General features: G+C 32.4%; 1 protein-coding gene across 4 annotated transcripts in view; it reads right to left on the bottom strand.

Annotated features, from left to right (window-relative positions):
* The window catches only part of LOC127718879 (solute carrier family 15 member 1-like), a 63,559-nt gene that overhangs the window by 34,389 nt on the left and 9,212 nt on the right, over positions 1-19,958 (bottom strand). For 3 of the 4 annotated variants that reach the window (XM_052224939.1, XM_052224941.1, XM_052224940.1), the window contains exons 2-16: positions 18,346-18,398; positions 17,621-17,705; positions 16,406-16,547; positions 13,822-13,899; positions 12,725-12,824; positions 12,089-12,179; positions 11,597-11,674; positions 10,736-10,818; positions 10,272-10,346; positions 9,293-9,382; positions 8,320-8,364; positions 4,705-4,740; positions 4,396-4,484; positions 2,344-2,425; positions 1,610-1,726 (exon numbers count right to left, since the gene is read on the bottom strand). In XM_052224939.1, coding sequence (XP_052080899.1) covers positions 1,610-1,726; positions 2,344-2,425; positions 4,396-4,484; positions 4,705-4,740; positions 8,320-8,364; positions 9,293-9,382; positions 10,272-10,346; positions 10,736-10,818; positions 11,597-11,674; positions 12,089-12,179; positions 12,725-12,824; positions 13,822-13,899; positions 16,406-16,547; positions 17,621-17,705; positions 18,346-18,398 — 1,244 coding nt within the window. Of the gene's footprint in view, positions 1-1,609; positions 1,727-2,343; positions 2,426-4,395; positions 4,485-4,704; positions 4,741-8,319; positions 8,365-9,292; positions 9,383-10,271; positions 10,347-10,735; positions 10,819-11,596; positions 11,675-12,088; positions 12,180-12,724; positions 12,825-13,821; positions 13,900-16,405; positions 16,548-17,620; positions 17,706-18,345; positions 18,399-19,902; position 19,958 lie in introns of all 4 variants that reach the window. The other variant, XM_052224942.1, reaches the window with a different exon arrangement.

Below are 19,958 nucleotides of genomic sequence, written 5' to 3'. Positions count from 1 at the left end.
AAATAGCAATACTTTAACATGTAAGTTATGCAAAATATTCAAAGTCAATGAACCATGACTGAAGATACAGGTCCAAATAATCTCCATGGAAATGAGATGTACCAATGCTCATACAACTGCACACCAAATATCATTGACCTACAACTAAAGGTCCCCAATAAACTGACCTGATCACAAACTAATACATTGTTGACGCTGCCTGAAACAGCATACTTATGTCTCACTTTTTGACTCTGTAAAGGGGAGACAAAAATTCTTTAAAAAAAAAGACTTGAAAGAAAAGTTTGACCTCAATAGAAATTTTCAAAATCAGTTTGACTGAAATGTTAATTTAATTACAGTCATTCGTAATTACAATTGGTAAAGACTGGCAAATTATACCCTTTTTCCCAAACTTTTAGTCAATAGTTTAATAAGAAATACTGAAGGAACAATCAACAGACATACAGAAAATACCTATCCTAAAAATACATTCCTAATAATAACACCTATACACTATAACTATTTTATTGGGAGATTCCAATTTTTGTCAAGCATGCGACATACTGTCGCAGAAAGCGAGACATAGGGATAGTGATCAAGCGGTGGCGGCATTGGCGCTGGCAGCATTAACTAACTTAATATTTCAGAAAGTAGAAGACCTGGGTGCTTCATACTTTGTATATAAATGCCTTTTGATATGAAGTTTCCGTCTGTCCATTCTTTGTCCTTGATCTCATTTTCATGGTTCAATGAACAATTGAAAAAAAAGGTGATTTTTTGTAATCTTAGTTTCTCTCTTATTATGAGTAATACAATATTAACTATATTTGGTATGTGCGTACCTTGCAAGGTCCTCATGCCTGTCAGACAGTTTTCACTGGACCTCGACCTAATTTCATGGATCAGTGAACAAGGTTAAGTTTTCATGGTCAAGTCCATATCTCAGATACTATAAGCAATAGATCTTCTATATTTGGTGTATGGAATGATTGTAAGGTGTACATGTCCAACTGGCAGGTGTCATCTGACCTTGACGTCATTTTCATAATTCAGTGGTTAAAGTTACATTTGACCTTGACCTCATTTTTTACGGTCCATTGCTCAATGTTAAGTTTTTGTGTTTTAGACTGATTCTTGTATACTACAAGCAATAGTTCAACTATATTTGGTGTATGGAATGATTGTAGGTGTATATGTCTGTCTGGCTTGGTTTATCTGACCTTGACCTCATTTTCTTTGATCATCTTAACTTTATGTGATACTTGTAGTAAAACTTTATATTTAGGACTATCAACATAAAATCAATGGTTAGTAAAACAAGCAAGACATTTTAGCATGTGCACTCTAGTTATACTTTGTGGGAAAACCATGGTCCGGAGTGTAAGATCTCACACTTAAAAAATCAACTGAAAATAATTATTGTCGATGGGTTTTAGAATCAAGGTTTTGATAAACCAGAATATTCTCGAAATTGGTTTGTCAAGAATACAGTACTTTATATGTTATACGACAGGAATACTGATGCATTTTTTATTCTTCCTTGAAAGTTTTCAACAATTAGCTTAAGCTTAATTCACCATCACAGAACTAAAACATATTCTTAAGAAAGAATATACAGTATATATACCTGAAGACTGCGTATACTTTGACTATACCGGGATGAAGAAAAAGATGCAGTGCATGGCAACACGTTGTAATGAGTTATACCTATTTCTGTAGATGTTAAAGGAGATTCAAACTGATTCTGAAAATAAATAAATTGGTTATTAAGAATAACTGTTTGTATAAAAATAAAGTGATGTAGTTAGTCAGTGTTAAAGAACAAAATTGAACTGACCTATTCTATGGGATAACATTCAACCAAAATTACATAAACTGAGTTAGCAAAATAATTTAAAATGATGTTTTTTCTGAAATAACCTTCATCAGGTATGCTAGAGTTCAAAAGATAGACTATTTCTATGTCGACACATACATTTGCATTTGTATGTAGCACAGATTATTAAACAACCACAAAATACTGATCTTGTTTCATAAAAGATTCAACATATTTGATTAATTCAATATGACTTGGAGGAGATTTGGGATACACATCATTGACATGGTAACCCAACATCCCCCAATAAAAACACTAAAGACATCAAAACTTAATTCCATTAAAGAAAACTAAATTACATTGTTCAAAATATATAGCAAAATGCACTTTATAGGATCACATGCTTAAACTATTCTATTACAAAATTTATATAAGGTTATCTTTATTTAATTAAATTTACCACTTCTAACAGCTGTGATCCTATATCTATGTTATGACACATCTGTTCAAAGTGGTAAATTTTCTTGTTCAATTGATTTACTCACATTTATTTTAAGTTGCACAAAGCCTGCCATAATAAAAGCTATTACCGTCAAAAACATTCCTGCTACCATTCTCTGTAGAGGCCTGGAAATACAAAATACCAGGATGGATTAAAAACATGAGCACAACATAACTCATTAAGGTTGTCAAAAATGTATAAAACCTTCATCAAAAATTAGAAATAATTACCATACATGTAAATGATTTTGATCTTTCATTTAATTTTAAACAGACATTTAAGGGCTGTAGCTCTGTAATAAAAAAAAACCCAGAATCAGTACCTGATAGAAACAAGAAGTTGAATAGAATGTCTTCCAAAATATATCCTACGTCAGCTTCAAATTATGCTCAGAGAGTATTATAAAAATTAAAAGTATCATCAAAACTGGAAATCAATGCCAAGAAGATCTGAAAATTACTTTCTCAGCACTATTAAGTTCAAGACCAAATTTCAAATTGTAATTACTGTGACTTGACTGTTAGTGTTGCTCTCCACCAATTGCAATTTATTAAAAATTCTGACCAAATTGCAATTTGTATTATAAAACCAAACTGTTCAACTGGTCAGAAATTTGAACAAACTGCAGTAGAAAACCACAGTCAAGTCGTGAAAGTGCAAGGTGATAAAACAAAGCATACTTACAATCCTATAAGACTTTAATTCCACATCAATGTTATTATGAAAAATCAGTCTAACAGTTTGTATAGAAATTGTATTGTTACTGTCATGCAAAAGGTGATGGGTAGTAATTTTGAATTGCTATAAAAATGTCCAAACTAAGCTTTCATACAATTTTTCTTTCGAAAAGTCTTCTATATTCATAAGAATTAGACATCATTTGAATTGAAACATCTTACATTCAGTAAAATATATGTGAAATTACAATACGTTGTTAATAAGTTTCCATGGGAGATAACCTAAAACATTAGTCTTTTGAATATAGAAGACTTTTCGAAAGAAAAATTGATTATCTCCCATTCAAATGATGTCTGATTCTTATGAATATAGAAGACTTTTCAAAAGAAAAATTGTATGAAAGCTTAGTTTGGACATTATTATAGCAATTCAAAATTACTACCCATCACCTTTAGCATGACAATAACAATAAAATTTCTATACAAACTGTTAGACTGATTTTTCATTATAACATTGAAGTGGAATTAAAGTCTTATAGGATTGTAAGTATGCTTTGTTTTATCACCTTGCACTTTCACGACTTGACTGTGGTTTTCTACAGCAGTTTGTTCAAATTTCTGACCAGTTGAACAGTTTGGTTTTATAAAACAAATTGCAATTTGGTTAGAATTTTGAATAAGTTGCAATAGGTTGAAAGCAACACTTACAGTCAAGTCACAGTAAAGAACCTTAGTGAGCACGCTCACATACCCCACACCCCCACATTGTCACTGGGCAAACAAAATATCACAAGATTCCTAAGTTCAAAGACTCATAACTCCTACAAAAGTCAACTGATAAAAATTTGTAGTGGACATGCACATTTACATATTATGTCCTCAATAGCTACAAAGTTTCATAAAATTCTGTTGTGTGGATTCAGAGGTGTTGCAATGACAAACTGTTGCAGTAGTATATTTAGAACAAAATTCTCAGTTCAAACGAGCATAACTCCTAGAAAAAAGGTTGAATCATAATTTCATGTTGATATGCACATCTACATAGTATGTCCTTATTATCTACAAAGTTTCATGAGACTCTGTTGAGCGGTTCCAGAGGAGTTGTGATGACAAGAATAGGACTAACGGACTGACTGACAGATGAACGGACGGGTCAAAACATTATACACCACAAAACTTTGTTTCTTGAGGTATAATGAAAGTTAGACAGAAGGACGAGGTGCTTGCAGTTTAAACCCCATTCTGGGATTTAGGGTTTAATAATATAACCTATTCAAGGTTTATCCTATCATTTGTATATCTTCTTTTATCTCTCACATTAATAAAAATACCTATATTTATCTCGCTCATCGGTTTGAAATCCTATATCTATGTCATGACAAACCTGTTAGAAGTGGTAAATTTATCTTCAAACTCACCTATTAGGAACTTGACATTTATCTAAACATGGATATATCAATTTCTCAAACAGTGGTATGAGTCCTAATATCAGGATAGGATTTAGTGCCTACAAAGCAAGAAATCATTTAAAGATAATGACAGCATATACAGATTATTTGGAAGATCTTAAATCTATTTAGAATAATAAAACAGTATTTCATGTATCATCATGTAAACAAACATGTGTAATATAAATACTGAATTTCACGATCATCAATATTTCTTTCTTTTTCTCTTTTAAACTTTTGTTGTAGCATTAATTCACAACATAGTTTTTGCATCTTTACCTGCAGTTGGTCTGGCTTGATTCTTCCAAGTGGACCCTGCAATGGAAAACAAATATTCAACAGCAGTTTTATGCCAAAATGAATCTATTCCACTTGCTTATTGTGGTTTAATAATTACATATCATTCTGACAAGGTTTTGACATTGATGCTTGACCTTAAATATATCTTCCTCTCCTCATGGCAGTTATATGTATAAAGTTTTATGATAATTAATCAAGGTATTTCTGTGTTTTCACATCAACATATAACCTTTTGACTTTAAAGCTTAAAATTAGGAGGATCTGCCCTATATCTTTATGTGATTATGTGTATAAAATGGAGGAAAATTTACCATGTAAATAAGTCTGAGCCTTTTTTTGACAAGGTGTTGGGGTGCCCATATCCAAATATATATAAAAAGAAGATGTGGTATGATTGCCAATGAGACAACTCTTCACAATAGACCAAATTACACAGAAATTAACAACTATAGGTCACCGTACAGCCTTCAACAATGAGAAAAGTCCATACCACATAGTCAGCTATAAAACTCCCCGAAATGACAAATGTAAAACAATTCAAACGAGAAAACTAACGGCCTAATTTATGTACAAAATAATGAACAAAAAACAAATATGTAACACAGCAACAAACGACAACCACTGAATTACAGGTTCCTGACTTAGTACAGGCACATACAGAATGTGGAGGGGTTAAACTAGTTTGAAGGTGCCAACCCTCCTCCTAACCTGGGACAGTGGTGTAACAGTACAACATAAGAACAAACTATAAAAATCAGTTGAAAAAGGCTTAACTCATCAGATGGATACAAATAGAAATACAACTAACAAAAACACAAAGTGAACGTGGACGGGTACTTGACTACATCCCAACAACAAAAAGACACAGCACAGATCTGAGAGTACTAGCAGATACTGACAGCTAGTTCAAAACCAATAACAACTAATAAAAAAAATCATGCATCTAAGACTAAATTATCAATCAGTACACATCCAACATCCAATGGATTTAGTTTAAAGAAGTCATAAACAATCAGAGTAAAACATGACCTTGTGCAATGCCAAGATACAGGTATTGACAGATTGTAGAGCCATGAATGTGCATATGTATATAACAATAATATTTAGTTAGATTTTAATTTACTGATAACAAAATCAATATTAATACCAATAAAAACAATATTCTCCGTAAAAATGAGGATGTGCTATCCCGTTTGAAATAAGTTTTCTACAGGTACAACCAAACTTCAAAACCAAATCTTTATATCTATGGAAGAATTTAGTAAAGGTTTTAAGTAATTTGTGGTAACAAAATCCCTGACTTAATAATTTACCAGTAATACATAGATTACCTTCATTAAAATCTAAAACATCACAACAGACACTGGCATAGCGAACAAGTTGTGATATATAAACACCGTAAGATGGTGCCAAAGGAACATCACCATCCAAAAAAGGAAAATTAAAAATAGGGAACGATCGTCCCTTTTGTCGTAAATTTTAGTGTAAAGTTTCCCGTGTAAAACTGAAATATCTAAATCTAGGAAAGGAAAGTTATTACCGTTTGTATTTGATTTATTTAAAGTAAGTTCCTTTGGGTAAATTTCGGCAATATATTTAGAAAATTCTTGATTATTTAACAAAGAAATATCATCAAAATAACGGTAAGTGTTGTTGAATTTATCAATTAAATGCAATTTAGACAGGTCTTTACTGAGTTTGGTCATAAACTGTGATTCATAACAGTACAAGAACAAGTCTGCTATTAATTATTAATTGGTGCCCATAGGAATACTACAACCTGTCCATAAACTTCATTGCCAAAACGTACATAAATATTATCAAGGAGAAAATAAACAGCTTCAATCATCTCATCACACCTCCAGTAAGTATATCTAGCATATTTACCTTTCTCATAAGAGAAGAAGGTTTTAAATGAGTTGCAGCAAATATATTTGCATTCAGATTTACCAAACGACCATTTAATTAAATAAGAAAACTTTTGATAAGATTGTGTGGAAGTGTAGTGTAAAGAGTTGAAAAGTCAAAACTGTCAACAGAATCAAAAGGACCATCAAAGCACGTAATTTATCTAAAACATCCAGAGAATTTTTTACACTCCAAAAATAGTTAATTCCACTATTTTCATATATTATATTACAAAAGTTAATGATAAGTTCTTTGATAGTAGTTAAGGAATTAGTTAAAAGCACTGAAAGATTAGTTGTAGAACACTTACTAGAGGCCGAGATGAAACGATATTTTACGGGTTTTTTGTGTAGTTTAGGTAACCAATACATAGTAGGGACCTTCAAATGTTCAGAAGAGGCCTTAAGCTGTGATGTGGTTATGATATGTTTGTTTACTAAATGACTCTCTGTGGAGCGTACAGACTTGAATGTAGATGAATTTAAAATTGCATTCTTAAGAACGTCCCACCATCACATTGTTGGCTGCTTTGTCGGCCAGTACAAACACAAACCGCTTTGAAAGTACTTGAAGTTGGTTTCTTATTCTAGAAATTGGCATATTATGTACTCTTTTATTTATTTCTGAATTATTTTCAAAATGTGATCTTCGAATATCCACAACATTCATGCATTTATTTAAATAAGAATCAAGAGATTTTTTATCAGATTTTTCCCTTTTACACCAATTTTTACAACACAATAAAAGAGCGTCTTTTGTGACCTGACGACACTGTTTCCTATCTATTTTAGATGGAGGACGATATTTTGGTCCTTTTCTCAAACACTTTTTAACCTCTCGGTCTTAAACAATTATGAGATCCCCCATAATAACATGGCCATAGGGATCATATCTTAAATTTGACTATTCACAGTTTCAAGTTAGAGGAGTATTATTTTCTACATTAACGTGTGATGTTACTGACGTATAATTCAAAATCAAACTTCTGGTTGGTTTTTTGTATGTATATGAAATAATAGGTGGTTCTGCATTATCAAAATAGTGAGGTATAAAGTTTTGAATGGAAGAGTCATTTAATATACTCAATAAGTTGATGAAATCAATAAATCTGTAAATATATTTAATTGTCAGAACGTGCCATTTATGATCTTCAGGTTTATCGATACGTGGGAACAGCCTATGGTGACAAAAAGCTGTAATTATACGCGAATATTCATAGAGTGGGCTGAAGAATGAGATTGTGTCACACTCCTTGAAAATAATCATGTAATTTACTAATTGGTATTTGACCCAGTTTACATAATAATTGATGCCTACCATTGTTTTTAAATATAGATAGATCATCAAGTGTATAATTTATACGATGTTTAATTCGTTGATTACGATTGATACGTTTGCCATGAAACCTATTATTACATTGTCTTTTATCAACAATATTCATGATATCAATAAAAAAAGTTTTAGATATGTTCCCTTGTCCAAGTATATGTCATTTAGACCCATGGGATATGCTGTCTGCAATATTAGACTTCTCATAGAGATTTTTTACCCTGAAATAGGTTAACAGATGTATTGATATTCATATGCATGTTCAATGAAGACAAAACAAAAACATTTATTTTTGTTCCTAGGGGATACTAAGACTTTTATGGTATAGACGTTTCCATTTTAAAACAGTAAAATTACCATGCTGCCATCTAGCTGTTCTGCTTGTAAAGTCCATCTTGATCCCTATGTAAACATAAAGTGGTAATTTTAAAATATTGTTTGTATCTATAAATCTGATCGGTCATTTACACACTGAAATTTGATTTCAAAAATGCTATTAGGATTTTAAATGTGAGTTCTAGTTAATGTAATATTTGAGCTGCATCGGATAGAAATTGACCTTATTCAAGTGCACGTATACATTTACATGAATAAGACTTTGATTGATTTTAGAACACCCAAATACCAAATAAAAGATGAATTTTGGTCTGTTTTGTAGGAGTTCTTATGACAACTGAATTTTCAAACAGTTACAGACTTCACATAGAGATTTTTTAACCTGAAATGGGTTAACAGATGTATTGATATTCATTTGCAAAAAGTCAATTTCTATCTAATGCAGCTCATTTATCACATTGCATTTTTTTCAGAAATAAATACATTACACAAATTGCTGAATTTATAGTTCACTCAATTCTAATTTAAACACTGCAGTAAAACAGTTTACTCTGCCACATATTTATGAACCAAGTCATGATTGGTTGTTGCTATTGTCTTCAGGTATTTTTTATCCAGTATAAAAATTTGTGTTGATGTCTGATCCTTAATCGTCTCTCTTGATTTCATTCACAACTTATATTGATGAGGGACAATACATTCATTGCTATATAGTTTAAATTCCTTTTAGATGACAGTTTGATGTTCTCTATATATATATATATCTTGATATCTATTTTTTTATTATGTTTGCAAGAGTAAATTTACAGTGAATCCAAACACAGTGGATTCATTATTACCAAATCTCCTTTGGAGCAAAAACAACCAAATTTTTACTTTATGGAATTAAATCTTTCTTTATACATAAAAGACCATGAATGACACAAAACATAAACTAGGATCACTTCTTGGGGTCAAACAATTATGTTCTGGGTAGACAGAAAACTATACAAACCTGCTGATCACCAAGGGCCCAGTATAATGGCAATGGTACACATATGATTAATACTTTTAACAGTCTTTTAACTTCTTTCACAAAATCAGCCTGGAAATGTAAAGAAAATCTTCAATAACTCATAAAATTAAATAGTAATATACATTTTGTGCCTTTAACATTTATTTGTTCAGAAGTTCTACAAACAGATAACCTTTCCATTCAATTAACCACCGTGAACAGTAAAACCTCCATAATTACAGTATCAACCAAAGTGAGCAATGGTGAAGCCATCAAGAACAAAGTGAACTTGCACAGAAACTTGTGTGTGATCAATTACAGAAAACTACATGTAATACCTTTTAAAATTGAACTTAGCATGGGAGCTACTTTAGTTTGTTCTCTCTTTTTCTTAATTGTGATTTTTTTACATTTCATTTATATAAGTCATTTTCTGTACTAATAGTATTAGGTGAGTCACCAATTGGAAATGCTGAGTTCCCTTTTAAGGCAATGCACAGTTCATCTAGTTGTCCAATATTTTAAGAGCATTTCAAAGTTCTGTTTATCATAATAAACATCATAAACTTAATGAGATGATTCATTCAGCAACAGAGCTATCAAAGTTCTGCTGCAATTTAAATAATTTGATTGACTTATTGATTGATAATTATTAATGCCATTTTTCAGCACTCAGCTTTTTCATGGCAGCATTTATTTTAATGGCAGAGGAAGCCTGAGTTCCCAGAAAGAACCATGGACTTGGGTAGGAAATCCTAGTCTACTAAAATCCCAGTAAAAAAAAACATGCCACAAGTGGGTTTTGAATTCCCAACCACAGTGCCTACAAGCTAATTATTCTGTATTTTTACTTAATAAACTACAAAGAACACATAGTCTACAAAACCTCTGAATAATTTGAAGCAGGTACTAAAAATTTGTAAGAACAAATCTATATTCTATGAAATATTGCCTGGTACACAGTCTTTGCCTGTATTACCTCAAAAAGTCCAATAGAATGATCTAGCCAATGTGGTCTTTTATCTGGATTTGATATCTTCCCTTTTAAACCATACTACAATATATAAAAGAAAAAATATATACACATATGAAACATCCTTAGATAGCATATATACACACATAAAATAGTTTTAAAATAGTTTTATCATAATTTAAAAAATCTAAAATAAGAACCAAGAGAATTATTAAGTACTTGAATATTTGAACTATGACTTTTTCGGTGTGAGCCAAGGCTCCGTGTTGAAGACTGTACTTTGACCTATAATGGTTTACTTTTATAAATTTTGACTTGGATGGAGAGTTGTCTCATTGGCACTCATACCACATCTTCTTATATCTACTTAACTCACTAAGCCAGGAATTCATCTGTGAAGTAGTCTGATACAGAATGCAGCAGAAATTAAAATGAGCAGCACAATTGTTACCTTACATTTTATTACTTACAAAAATACATTTAAATACCCTGCCAATGAGGTTACCAGTGGGTGGAATCTTCTTATATGATCTCCCACCTGCTATAAATATCACTGAAAAAGATACAAGTAAAAGGCATATAATATTTGTTATGGTAAACCAAAATTATTCAAGTGAATTAACCAGATAAATGTGACTGAAGCAATTTAACAAAAATGTTAATATGGTGTTGATGGGAGATCTTTTGATTGTTTCAGTTTAATTTATCCACAACTTTTATAGAACACGGACATTTAAGAGCTTGACATATAGCAGACTCCTGCCTATTGTTGAAAAAAGCATTTCAAGCTCTAGATATCATTTGCTAATGCTTGTTTTTGTAATTGGGTTGCTCTCTCAATGATGTATTCTGCACATTTTCCCTGATAAAGTAGCAAAATAACTGCCTAAAATAGAATTACAAGAAGTTTTCACTAGATTTATTTATTTTTAATTCATTTGTTTGTTTGTATCTTGGTTGGTATTTAATACCACTTTCAGCTACATTGGACATATCATGATGGCTAGTTTTTACTGGTGGAGGAAGCCTGAGTAACTTGGAGAGAAGCACAACCTTCGGCAGAAAAAATGGCAACCCTTGTCCGACTAGATCAGAGTCAAACACACCTCACCATGAGCAGGGTTCAAAGTTACATCCTCAGGACAATCAGTGATTATTTCCTGTCACAAAAATAAACAGTCTAAAAGCTGCAATACAGCAAATACACTTGTGTATTTACCATTTAGACTTGTAGAGACAAATATAGTTTAATATATATAATAATGATTTAATGTGACACATTTAAGAGCAATTTAACACCAATTGATCATGTCAGCTATCATGTGACTTACCAGCAGAAGATATCATCAGAATAGCAGGAATACCAAAAGCTAATGGGTAACATTCTTCTCCAAAACAATGGACATCAGCTGTAACAAAGAAAACAAATAAGTAAGGCCAAATAAAATTAGAATCATAGTTTTCTGGCTGACCGAAGCTGTTTATTCAGGTTGATTTAAAAAAAACAAACTAACAGACAAAGGATATTATGTTCTGTATCAAGTACAAAAATGCAATTTACTTTTTGAATTCTTGTGCAACCACAACTCTCCATACATTTAAGAGGTTGTAAATAAACTAATTACAGTCACACAAATGTATAAATTGATGATGATTTTTTCTCCAGTGAACTGTGCAAAATCTGATCATATTCATATTAATTGTTATCTTATGTAAAGCAGACTGCTTACTTCAATTATAAACAATTGCTCTTATCATGTTCTTACATTTAAAATAACTCTAAAACTAAAATTACTGAGTAGAAATTTCCTGTAAATGCTCACCTCTGAGGATTGGCGTCAGTATGATTGAAAACATACTTCCTAAGTTTATCATGAAATAAAACACTGAGAAGAAGGTTTCACGTTCTTTCTCCTAAAATATACAAATGAAACAATTAATCTATTTAAAGCATGAAAGCAGTTTTGACATTTCCAATTCTTCTTGTTCTGATTTTTCTTCAGTTCAGTACTTGTTTATATATTGTTTAAATATTTGTTTTAATTTTTTGACTTGAGAGAATGAAAAGCAGTTTCCTTTGTAGTTGAATCTAAGATTGTATTTGTTATTTATGTTCCTTAGATTTAGTTATGCACAAGCAGTTAAGATACTACATCTACCATTCTTTCACTTAATAAAATAGAAATCATTAAAATTGAGAATGGAAATGGGGAATATGTCAAAGAGACAACAACCCGACCAAAGAGCAGACAACAGCAGAATTTGTTAACTGTTAATCAACACTTGCTAAAAATGATTAAATGCATGAATGGTTTATGTTGTAATGAAAGGGGATGTAATAAGTGATAAAAAAAATAAAAATTTACTCAGCAAAATGGTTAAAAGGACAATAGGATACATGTAAGATAAGTAAAGTAACATAAATATTTGAGAAATTGCACAGATCTTCAATTCCTTACTTGTTCTGGTCTGAACTGGTCAGCACCGAAGGCTGCTACACAAGGTTTTATTCCTCCAGTACCAATTCCAATCAGTATTAATGCAATCATTGGCCCAATCCTACATAAAGAACACGAAATAAGTGGATCAACATATTCTTTATACAATACTGTTGCTGTTTATACAAATTATGTTACAATGACAATTGATTATAAATAACACTGAAATGTTCATGGTATTTTCACTTAATAAAATGTCTATCATTAAGGACAGTAAGGTGACTCAAAATTTCTATTCCTAGAGATTTTGGGTTTTGGGGTTGCAAACATTAGAAACAAGGAATTTGACTAATGATGAATGAAAAAACGCATCACACTGTAAAGCATGCTGACATGAAGGTTGATACTAAATATCAGATAGCCTTAATTTGTAGTTCCTACAAAAAATTTCATACATGGATATCATGTAGAATAATGTTCAGTAAGGAAGCTGATGAACTATAAATCTAAAGATGCATCACACAGTATATCATGCTCATATGATGTTTTATTTCAAATTTCAGAAGGCCTTGATTTGTAATTCCTAAGAAAAATGCAACAAAAAATTTCATACATGGCCATTACATGATAGAAAACAAAAGAATTGGGTAACAGGAAGTTGATGAGCAATGAATCTAAGAAATGATCCACACAGTATACCATGCAAAGATAATGCTAGAGTTCAAATTTTAGAAAGCCTGATTGGTAGTTCCATAGAAAAAATGTGACGAAAATTTCATACATGGCTGTTGTGTGAAAGATTATTTTGGTAAATAGGATGTTGACGAGTAATGAAACTCAAAAAGCATTACACAATATAGAATGCTCACATAAACCTTGATATCAAATGTCAGGAATCTCTGATTTGTAGTATCTGAGAAAGCACGTAAAATATATATGGCTATAAACATTTGATTTGATTCAATTAAGGGATCGGCAGAAAAACAGACAGGACAGACAGATGTAAACCAGTATACCCCATCCTTCTGAGTAGGGTACATTTTTTTTTTACTCTTACTTAAGTTCAAAGGTAAAAAAACTATAATATAAAAATTCATCAGATACTATAATATATTTACCATTCTGGTGGTGGTACTGCTGTTGCAGACATTATAACATTCCCAATACCATAAATAATACTCAGATATAGGATTGTCCTGAAAAATCAATGTCAGACATTATAACATTCCCAATACCATAAATAATACTCACGATATAGGAATGTTCTGAAAAATTTATACTTTTTAATTTTTTTCCTGAAAGGGGATAACCATATTCTTTTCAAATTATTTAATCAATTACCTTATAGATATTTTAATGCAATTTTCTTCTTGTTAATAATCAAGTATTTACTAAATACATAAATGTTTGTTCAAATTTTTTGGTCAGTTGTGTTGTATGTCTGTGGTGTATGTTTACACAGTTTTGGCTGCTGGATCCCAATTATTATCACATTCACCTACTATGTCTGTTTGGGTTGCTCAACCGATTTTGTCAATATAACGGAACAATAAACAACTGTCATACAAGTGGGATGTTTAGCTAGCTATAAAACCAGGTTTAACCCACCATTTTCTGCGGCAAATGTCTGTTAGGAATATGGTAGTTGTTTTTCACTTGTTCTGTTGATTGATAACATTAGATTTTGTCAGTTTTTATGGACTTCCCTTTTTTGAATTTGCCTTGTAGTTTAGTATTTTTGCTTATCTTTTTTCCATAAGAAGAAAGGGTTATAGATAAATATGGATTATACACAACTATTAATGGAGCATTATTATAATGTTACACTGTGCACTGTATGTTATATGATCTCACCTGTATCTACCCAGGTAACCGTCAGCAATGATAGCTCCAAACAGAGGACTCAAGTAACAAAGGAACACACATCTTACCTGTATCTACCCAGGTAACTGTCAGCAATGATAGCTCCAAACAGAGGACTAAAGTAACAAAGGAACACAAATCTTACCTGTATCTACCCAGGTAACCGTCAGCAATGATAGCTCCAAACAGAGGACTTAAGTAACAAAGGAACACAAATCTTACCTGTATCTACCCAGGTAACCGTCTGCAATGATAGCTCCAAACAGAGGACTAAAGTAACAAAGGAACACACATCTTACCTGTATCTACCCAGGTAACCGTCGGCAATGATAGCTCCAAACAGAGGACTAAAGTAACAAAGGAACACAAATCTTACCTGTATCTACCCAGGTAACCGTCTGCAATGATAGCTCCAAACAGAGGACTTAAGTAACAAAGGAACACAAATCTTACCTGTATCTACCCAGGTAACTGTCAGCAATGATAGCTCCAAACAGAGGACTAAAGTAACAAAGGAACACAAATCTTACCTGTATCTACCCAGGTAACCGTCAGCAATGATAGCTCCAAACAGAGGACTTAAGTAACAAAGGAACACAAATCTTACCTGTATCTACCTAGGTAACCGTCAGCAATGATAGCTCCAAACAGAGGACTAAAGTAACAAAGGAACACACATCTTACCTGTATCTACCCAGGTAACCGTCGGCAATGATAGCTCCAAACAGAGGACTAAAGTAACAAAGGAACACAAATCTTACCTGTATCTACCCAGGTAACCGTCTGCAATGATAGCTCCAAACAGAGGACTTAAGTAACAAAGGAACACAAATCTTACCTGTATCTACCCAGGTAACTGTCAGCAATGATAGCTCCAAACAGAGGACTAAAGTAACAAAGGAACACAAATCTTACCTGTATCTACCCAGGTAACCGTCAGCAATGATAGCTCCAAACAGAGGACTTAAGTAACAAAGGAACACAAATCTTACCTGTATCTACCCAGGTAACTGTCAGCAATGATAGCTCCAAACAGAGGACTCAAGTAACAAAGGAACACAAATCTTACCTGTATCTACCCAGGTAACCGTCAGCAATGATAGCTCCAAACAGAGGACTTAAGTAACAAAGGAACACAAATCTTACCTGTATCTACCTAGGTAACCGTCAGCAATGATAGCTCCAAACAGAGGACTAAAGTAATAATGGAACACAAATCTTACCTGTATCTACCCAGGTAACCGTCGGCAATGATCGCTCCGAACAGAGGACTAAAGTAACAAAGGAACACAAATCTTACCTGTATCTACCCAGGTAACCGTCAGCAATGATTGCTCCGAACAGAGAACTAAAGTAACAAAGGAACACAAATCTTACCTGTTTCTACCCAGGTAACCGTCAGCAATGATAGCTCCAAACAGAGGACTAAAGTAACAAAGGAACACAAATCTAACCTGTATCTACCCAGGTAACCATCAGCAATGATAGCTCCAAACAGAGGACTAAAGTAATAAAGGAACACAAATCTTACCTGTATCTACCCAGGTGTCCGTCAGCAATGATAGCTTCAAAGAGAGGACTAAAGTAACAAAGGAACACAAATCTTACCTGTATCTACCCAGGTAACCATCAGCAATGATAGCTCCAAACAGAGGACTAAAGTAACAAAGGAACACAAATCTTACCTGTATCTACCCAGGTGTCCATCAGCAATGATAGCTCCAAACAGAGGACTAAAGTAACAAAGGAACACAAATCTTACCTGTATCTACCCAGGTAACCATCAGCAATGATAGCTCCAAACAGAGGACTAAAGTAACAAAGGAACACAAATCTTACCTGTATCTACCCAGGTAACCGTCAGCAATGATAGCTCCAAACAGAGGACTAAAGTAACAAAGGAACACAAATCCATGATAAACACCAGTGGCATTATCTGCATCAAACTTCAACCATTTTGTCAAGTACAGAATTAAGATGGCTGAAAAAATCATATCACATCACTTTCAATATGTACATTTTCACCTAAGGTCTTTATATTTTATAATTAACATCAAAGTAAACAATACACAATTTTAAGCTTTTTTCCAGATTAACGGTATAACCTTCATCTCAAATGCTCAAAGTCAAGTAAAAGTTGTAGCGTGTATTAAATCTAGGTTGGCTCTCTTCATTAATATTCAGAATGCCTATGGAATATACAAATTTCAAGTCTGTCAAACATTGAAAAGGAATCAGACTGTTAAATTTAACATGGGCAGTACTTATTGTGATATCAGATGAAAAGCTGCATAACCTCTGGCCTTTGTTAGTCTTGTATGTTTTTTTAATTTTGGTTCATTTATATGTTTCAGAGTTTAGTGTACCGTCTATTTTTGCTGAACTAGTATACATTATTGTTTAGGGGCCAGCTGAAGCCCGCCTCCGGGTGCAGGATTTCCCGCTGTGTTGATGACCCATAAGTGGCCTTGGGCTATTTTCTGCTCTTTGGTTGGGTTGTTGTCTCTTTGACCCATTCCCCGTTTCCAGGCCATATATAGGCCACCTTAAGCATTTACTCATTCTTTATTTCAATTTTTCACATTATAAATAACATGAATAACATGATTTCTTATTTAATAAATAAGGAGTTGAAAACATAAAAAAAAAAGAAAAAAGTTACCCATAACATTTTTTTGTACCACAATTTATTAACAGTTGAGCAAGAATCTAAAGGAGAATTAGCAAGGTAACTAAAACATCAGCCTTATTAAGGTATATGACTATTACCATTGCTTTTAGAGATTTTTTTTATATTGCAGCCGTCTATAATTCATATCTGAGGATCACAGAGAGAAGACAAGTAATGCTAGTTAAAATGTTATACTTTGTCTATTTGTTGTTTGGTTCATAATTTTTGGTTTGTTTTGTTTGGTATTTTTTATATTTCTGACATAAAATATAAATGCCAGTAATTGCATTTTGATCAACTTATTCATTTGTCACAAGGAGCAGACAGAGACAATCTAAATATTACCGGTACTGAAAACTTAATCTGAACACTGTAACACATACCTCGCATGCCATAGTAAGAAAATCTTTCACAAAACTCTGTCCCCAGGATAAAGAAAACACTTTTAGGATAACCTCCATTGGATTCCTGAAAAAGAATAATATTTTGACTCATACTTAGCCAATACATGTACATACAAAAATCCTATACCGATATCCAACAAACAGATACAAAGGTTGCATCATCGAGATGCAGTTGTTGTAAACTTTTAAAACCTACAAAATTTAAACTTCATTGAAAAATTGTGGTTTGCTGTTTCCAAAATTATAGTTCATTTACAATTTACATGCAAATGCTAATACAACTGCATACCAAATATCATTGACTTACTTAGTAACTATTTGTGGTCCATCTCTACCTGACCTTATCACAAACTTTGACATGTAAACAATACAAAAGTCACATCTGAAATCTATTATTGTCTTTCCTTTTAAATCATTTTTCATCATTGAAAATACCAATTAGAATATTTGATACATTTGTACATGTTTAACTAACTGATATTTTATGACAAGGTACAATGTAAAAAAAAAAGGTAAAACTAGCTATAGACCAACATGCCTTGAGAATGAGCATGCAAAATAATTATTTTGATTTTCCAGTGGTATTTCTATACACATAATAACTGTGGTAAAGACACAAATTGAATTCTGTTTTTGAAGTTCAGAACATAATTTGTTAAAGAAAACAGAAAAATCCAAATTAAAAAATCTTAACTAAAATATACCCTTGGCCTTCCTGTTCCATTAACGCCATTTTGATTGTTCAGTAAGTTATCATCTGAAAAAGAAGTAACAAATATTTCTATTTTGTTCATTCTTAACAAACATACTTAATATCAAAATCAACATTGTCTTGAAGACCCATTGTTGGCCTTGGGCTGTTTTCTGCTCTTTGGTCGGGTTGTTATCTCTTTAACGCATTCCCCATTTCCATCCTCAATTTTATTATTGAGTCAAACACTGCTTGTAAACTGATTCTCCCACTGTTGTTTGTTCTTCAGTTAATTAGCCCTTTCAAAATCATAAGAATAATGGATAATTTCATTGTTTGTACGCTCAAGTGAACATAATTTGGCGCCAAATCCATTTTTTATGATGTTGATATCTCACCATTTCAAAATCTAATGCATTCTGGTCATAATTTTCATAAGTGAAATATAGTATAGTAATTACAATTGCAATATTATGATGAAATAAACGAATAAAGCTAAAAAGAACTTTAAACAAGTTATCTGCTGAGTTCCGATTTTAGTGCTATTTAGATACATTTTATCATAAATGTAGAAATAGGTAAAAAATAAAGTTAATGAAAAGTATATTACATGTATATATAACATAATCAATAAAAAAAATTGGCAAAGGGAAATTTGCTGGATAATTTACGAAATGATTTCAATGCCAAGGATGCTAATAAGAATATGATGATGCATAGATGCTTCACATCCAGTGGCAAATATTACATGAAGATTCAGTATCATGTTAATGAGAATGAAACCCTTGAGAAGAATATGTTACCATAAGTCCATTGAAGTGAGGAAATTATATGATCATTTCTCAATGTTTCTATAATACTAGATTAGAAATCTAGTTACATGTACCTGTCATTCATGATCAATGCATGCTGAATTTCTTTCAATATACAAAAATCTGCCTGTACTTACTACTATTAGGGGGTGTTTAACGACCTTGACTACCCTTGAGGGTCTTGCACGGTCCTGTACTTACTATTACTAGGGGGTGTTTAACAACCTTGACTACCCTTGAGGGTTTTGCACTGTCCTTATACTTACTACTACTAGGGGGTGTTTAACGACCTTGACTACCGGTACCCTTGGGGCTCTCGCATGGTCTTGTACTTAAATTGTTACAAATTATATGTAGTCCTGCTAATGCATGCATACAACACACATTCCATATACAATTATAAAGCTATTAATTAATTTTAATTAACCATATTGAAATATATATCTAAAGTACATAAATTCTGCACAAACAATCATTTCCATAAACACATGCATATATCCTAATCACATACATAAATCTACAACAAAATCATGCAAAACAAATTGCAGGTCAGCGAAAATCCTACAGCAACTCCCAAAACAACAACAAAAAGCATGGGTTAATTAAAACATAGAATGAAGTGTTAATAAAACTCTCAACATCCTCACTTTAGCTGGTAGAGTTAGCGCTAGCATGGAGCAGATACCTTCTAGGATTACAAAACAAAAGGGATAACTTAAAAGAAAACAATTTTGTTGATATTAAGGATGAAATCAGACCTTCTTTAGAGAATAGAGTTAATTCTTCCTCCTCATCAGAACTCCATGTCATGATC

Source organism: Mytilus californianus, unplaced genomic scaffold (assembly GCF_021869535.1).
Source record: "Mytilus californianus isolate M0D057914Y unplaced genomic scaffold, xbMytCali1.0.p SCAF_10, whole genome shotgun sequence".
In the NCBI taxonomy this organism is placed as follows: domain Eukaryota; kingdom Metazoa; phylum Mollusca; class Bivalvia; order Mytilida; family Mytilidae; genus Mytilus; species Mytilus californianus.
The sequence above is the reverse complement of the archived record's forward strand: the minus strand, read 5'-3'. Positions and strand labels throughout refer to the sequence as shown.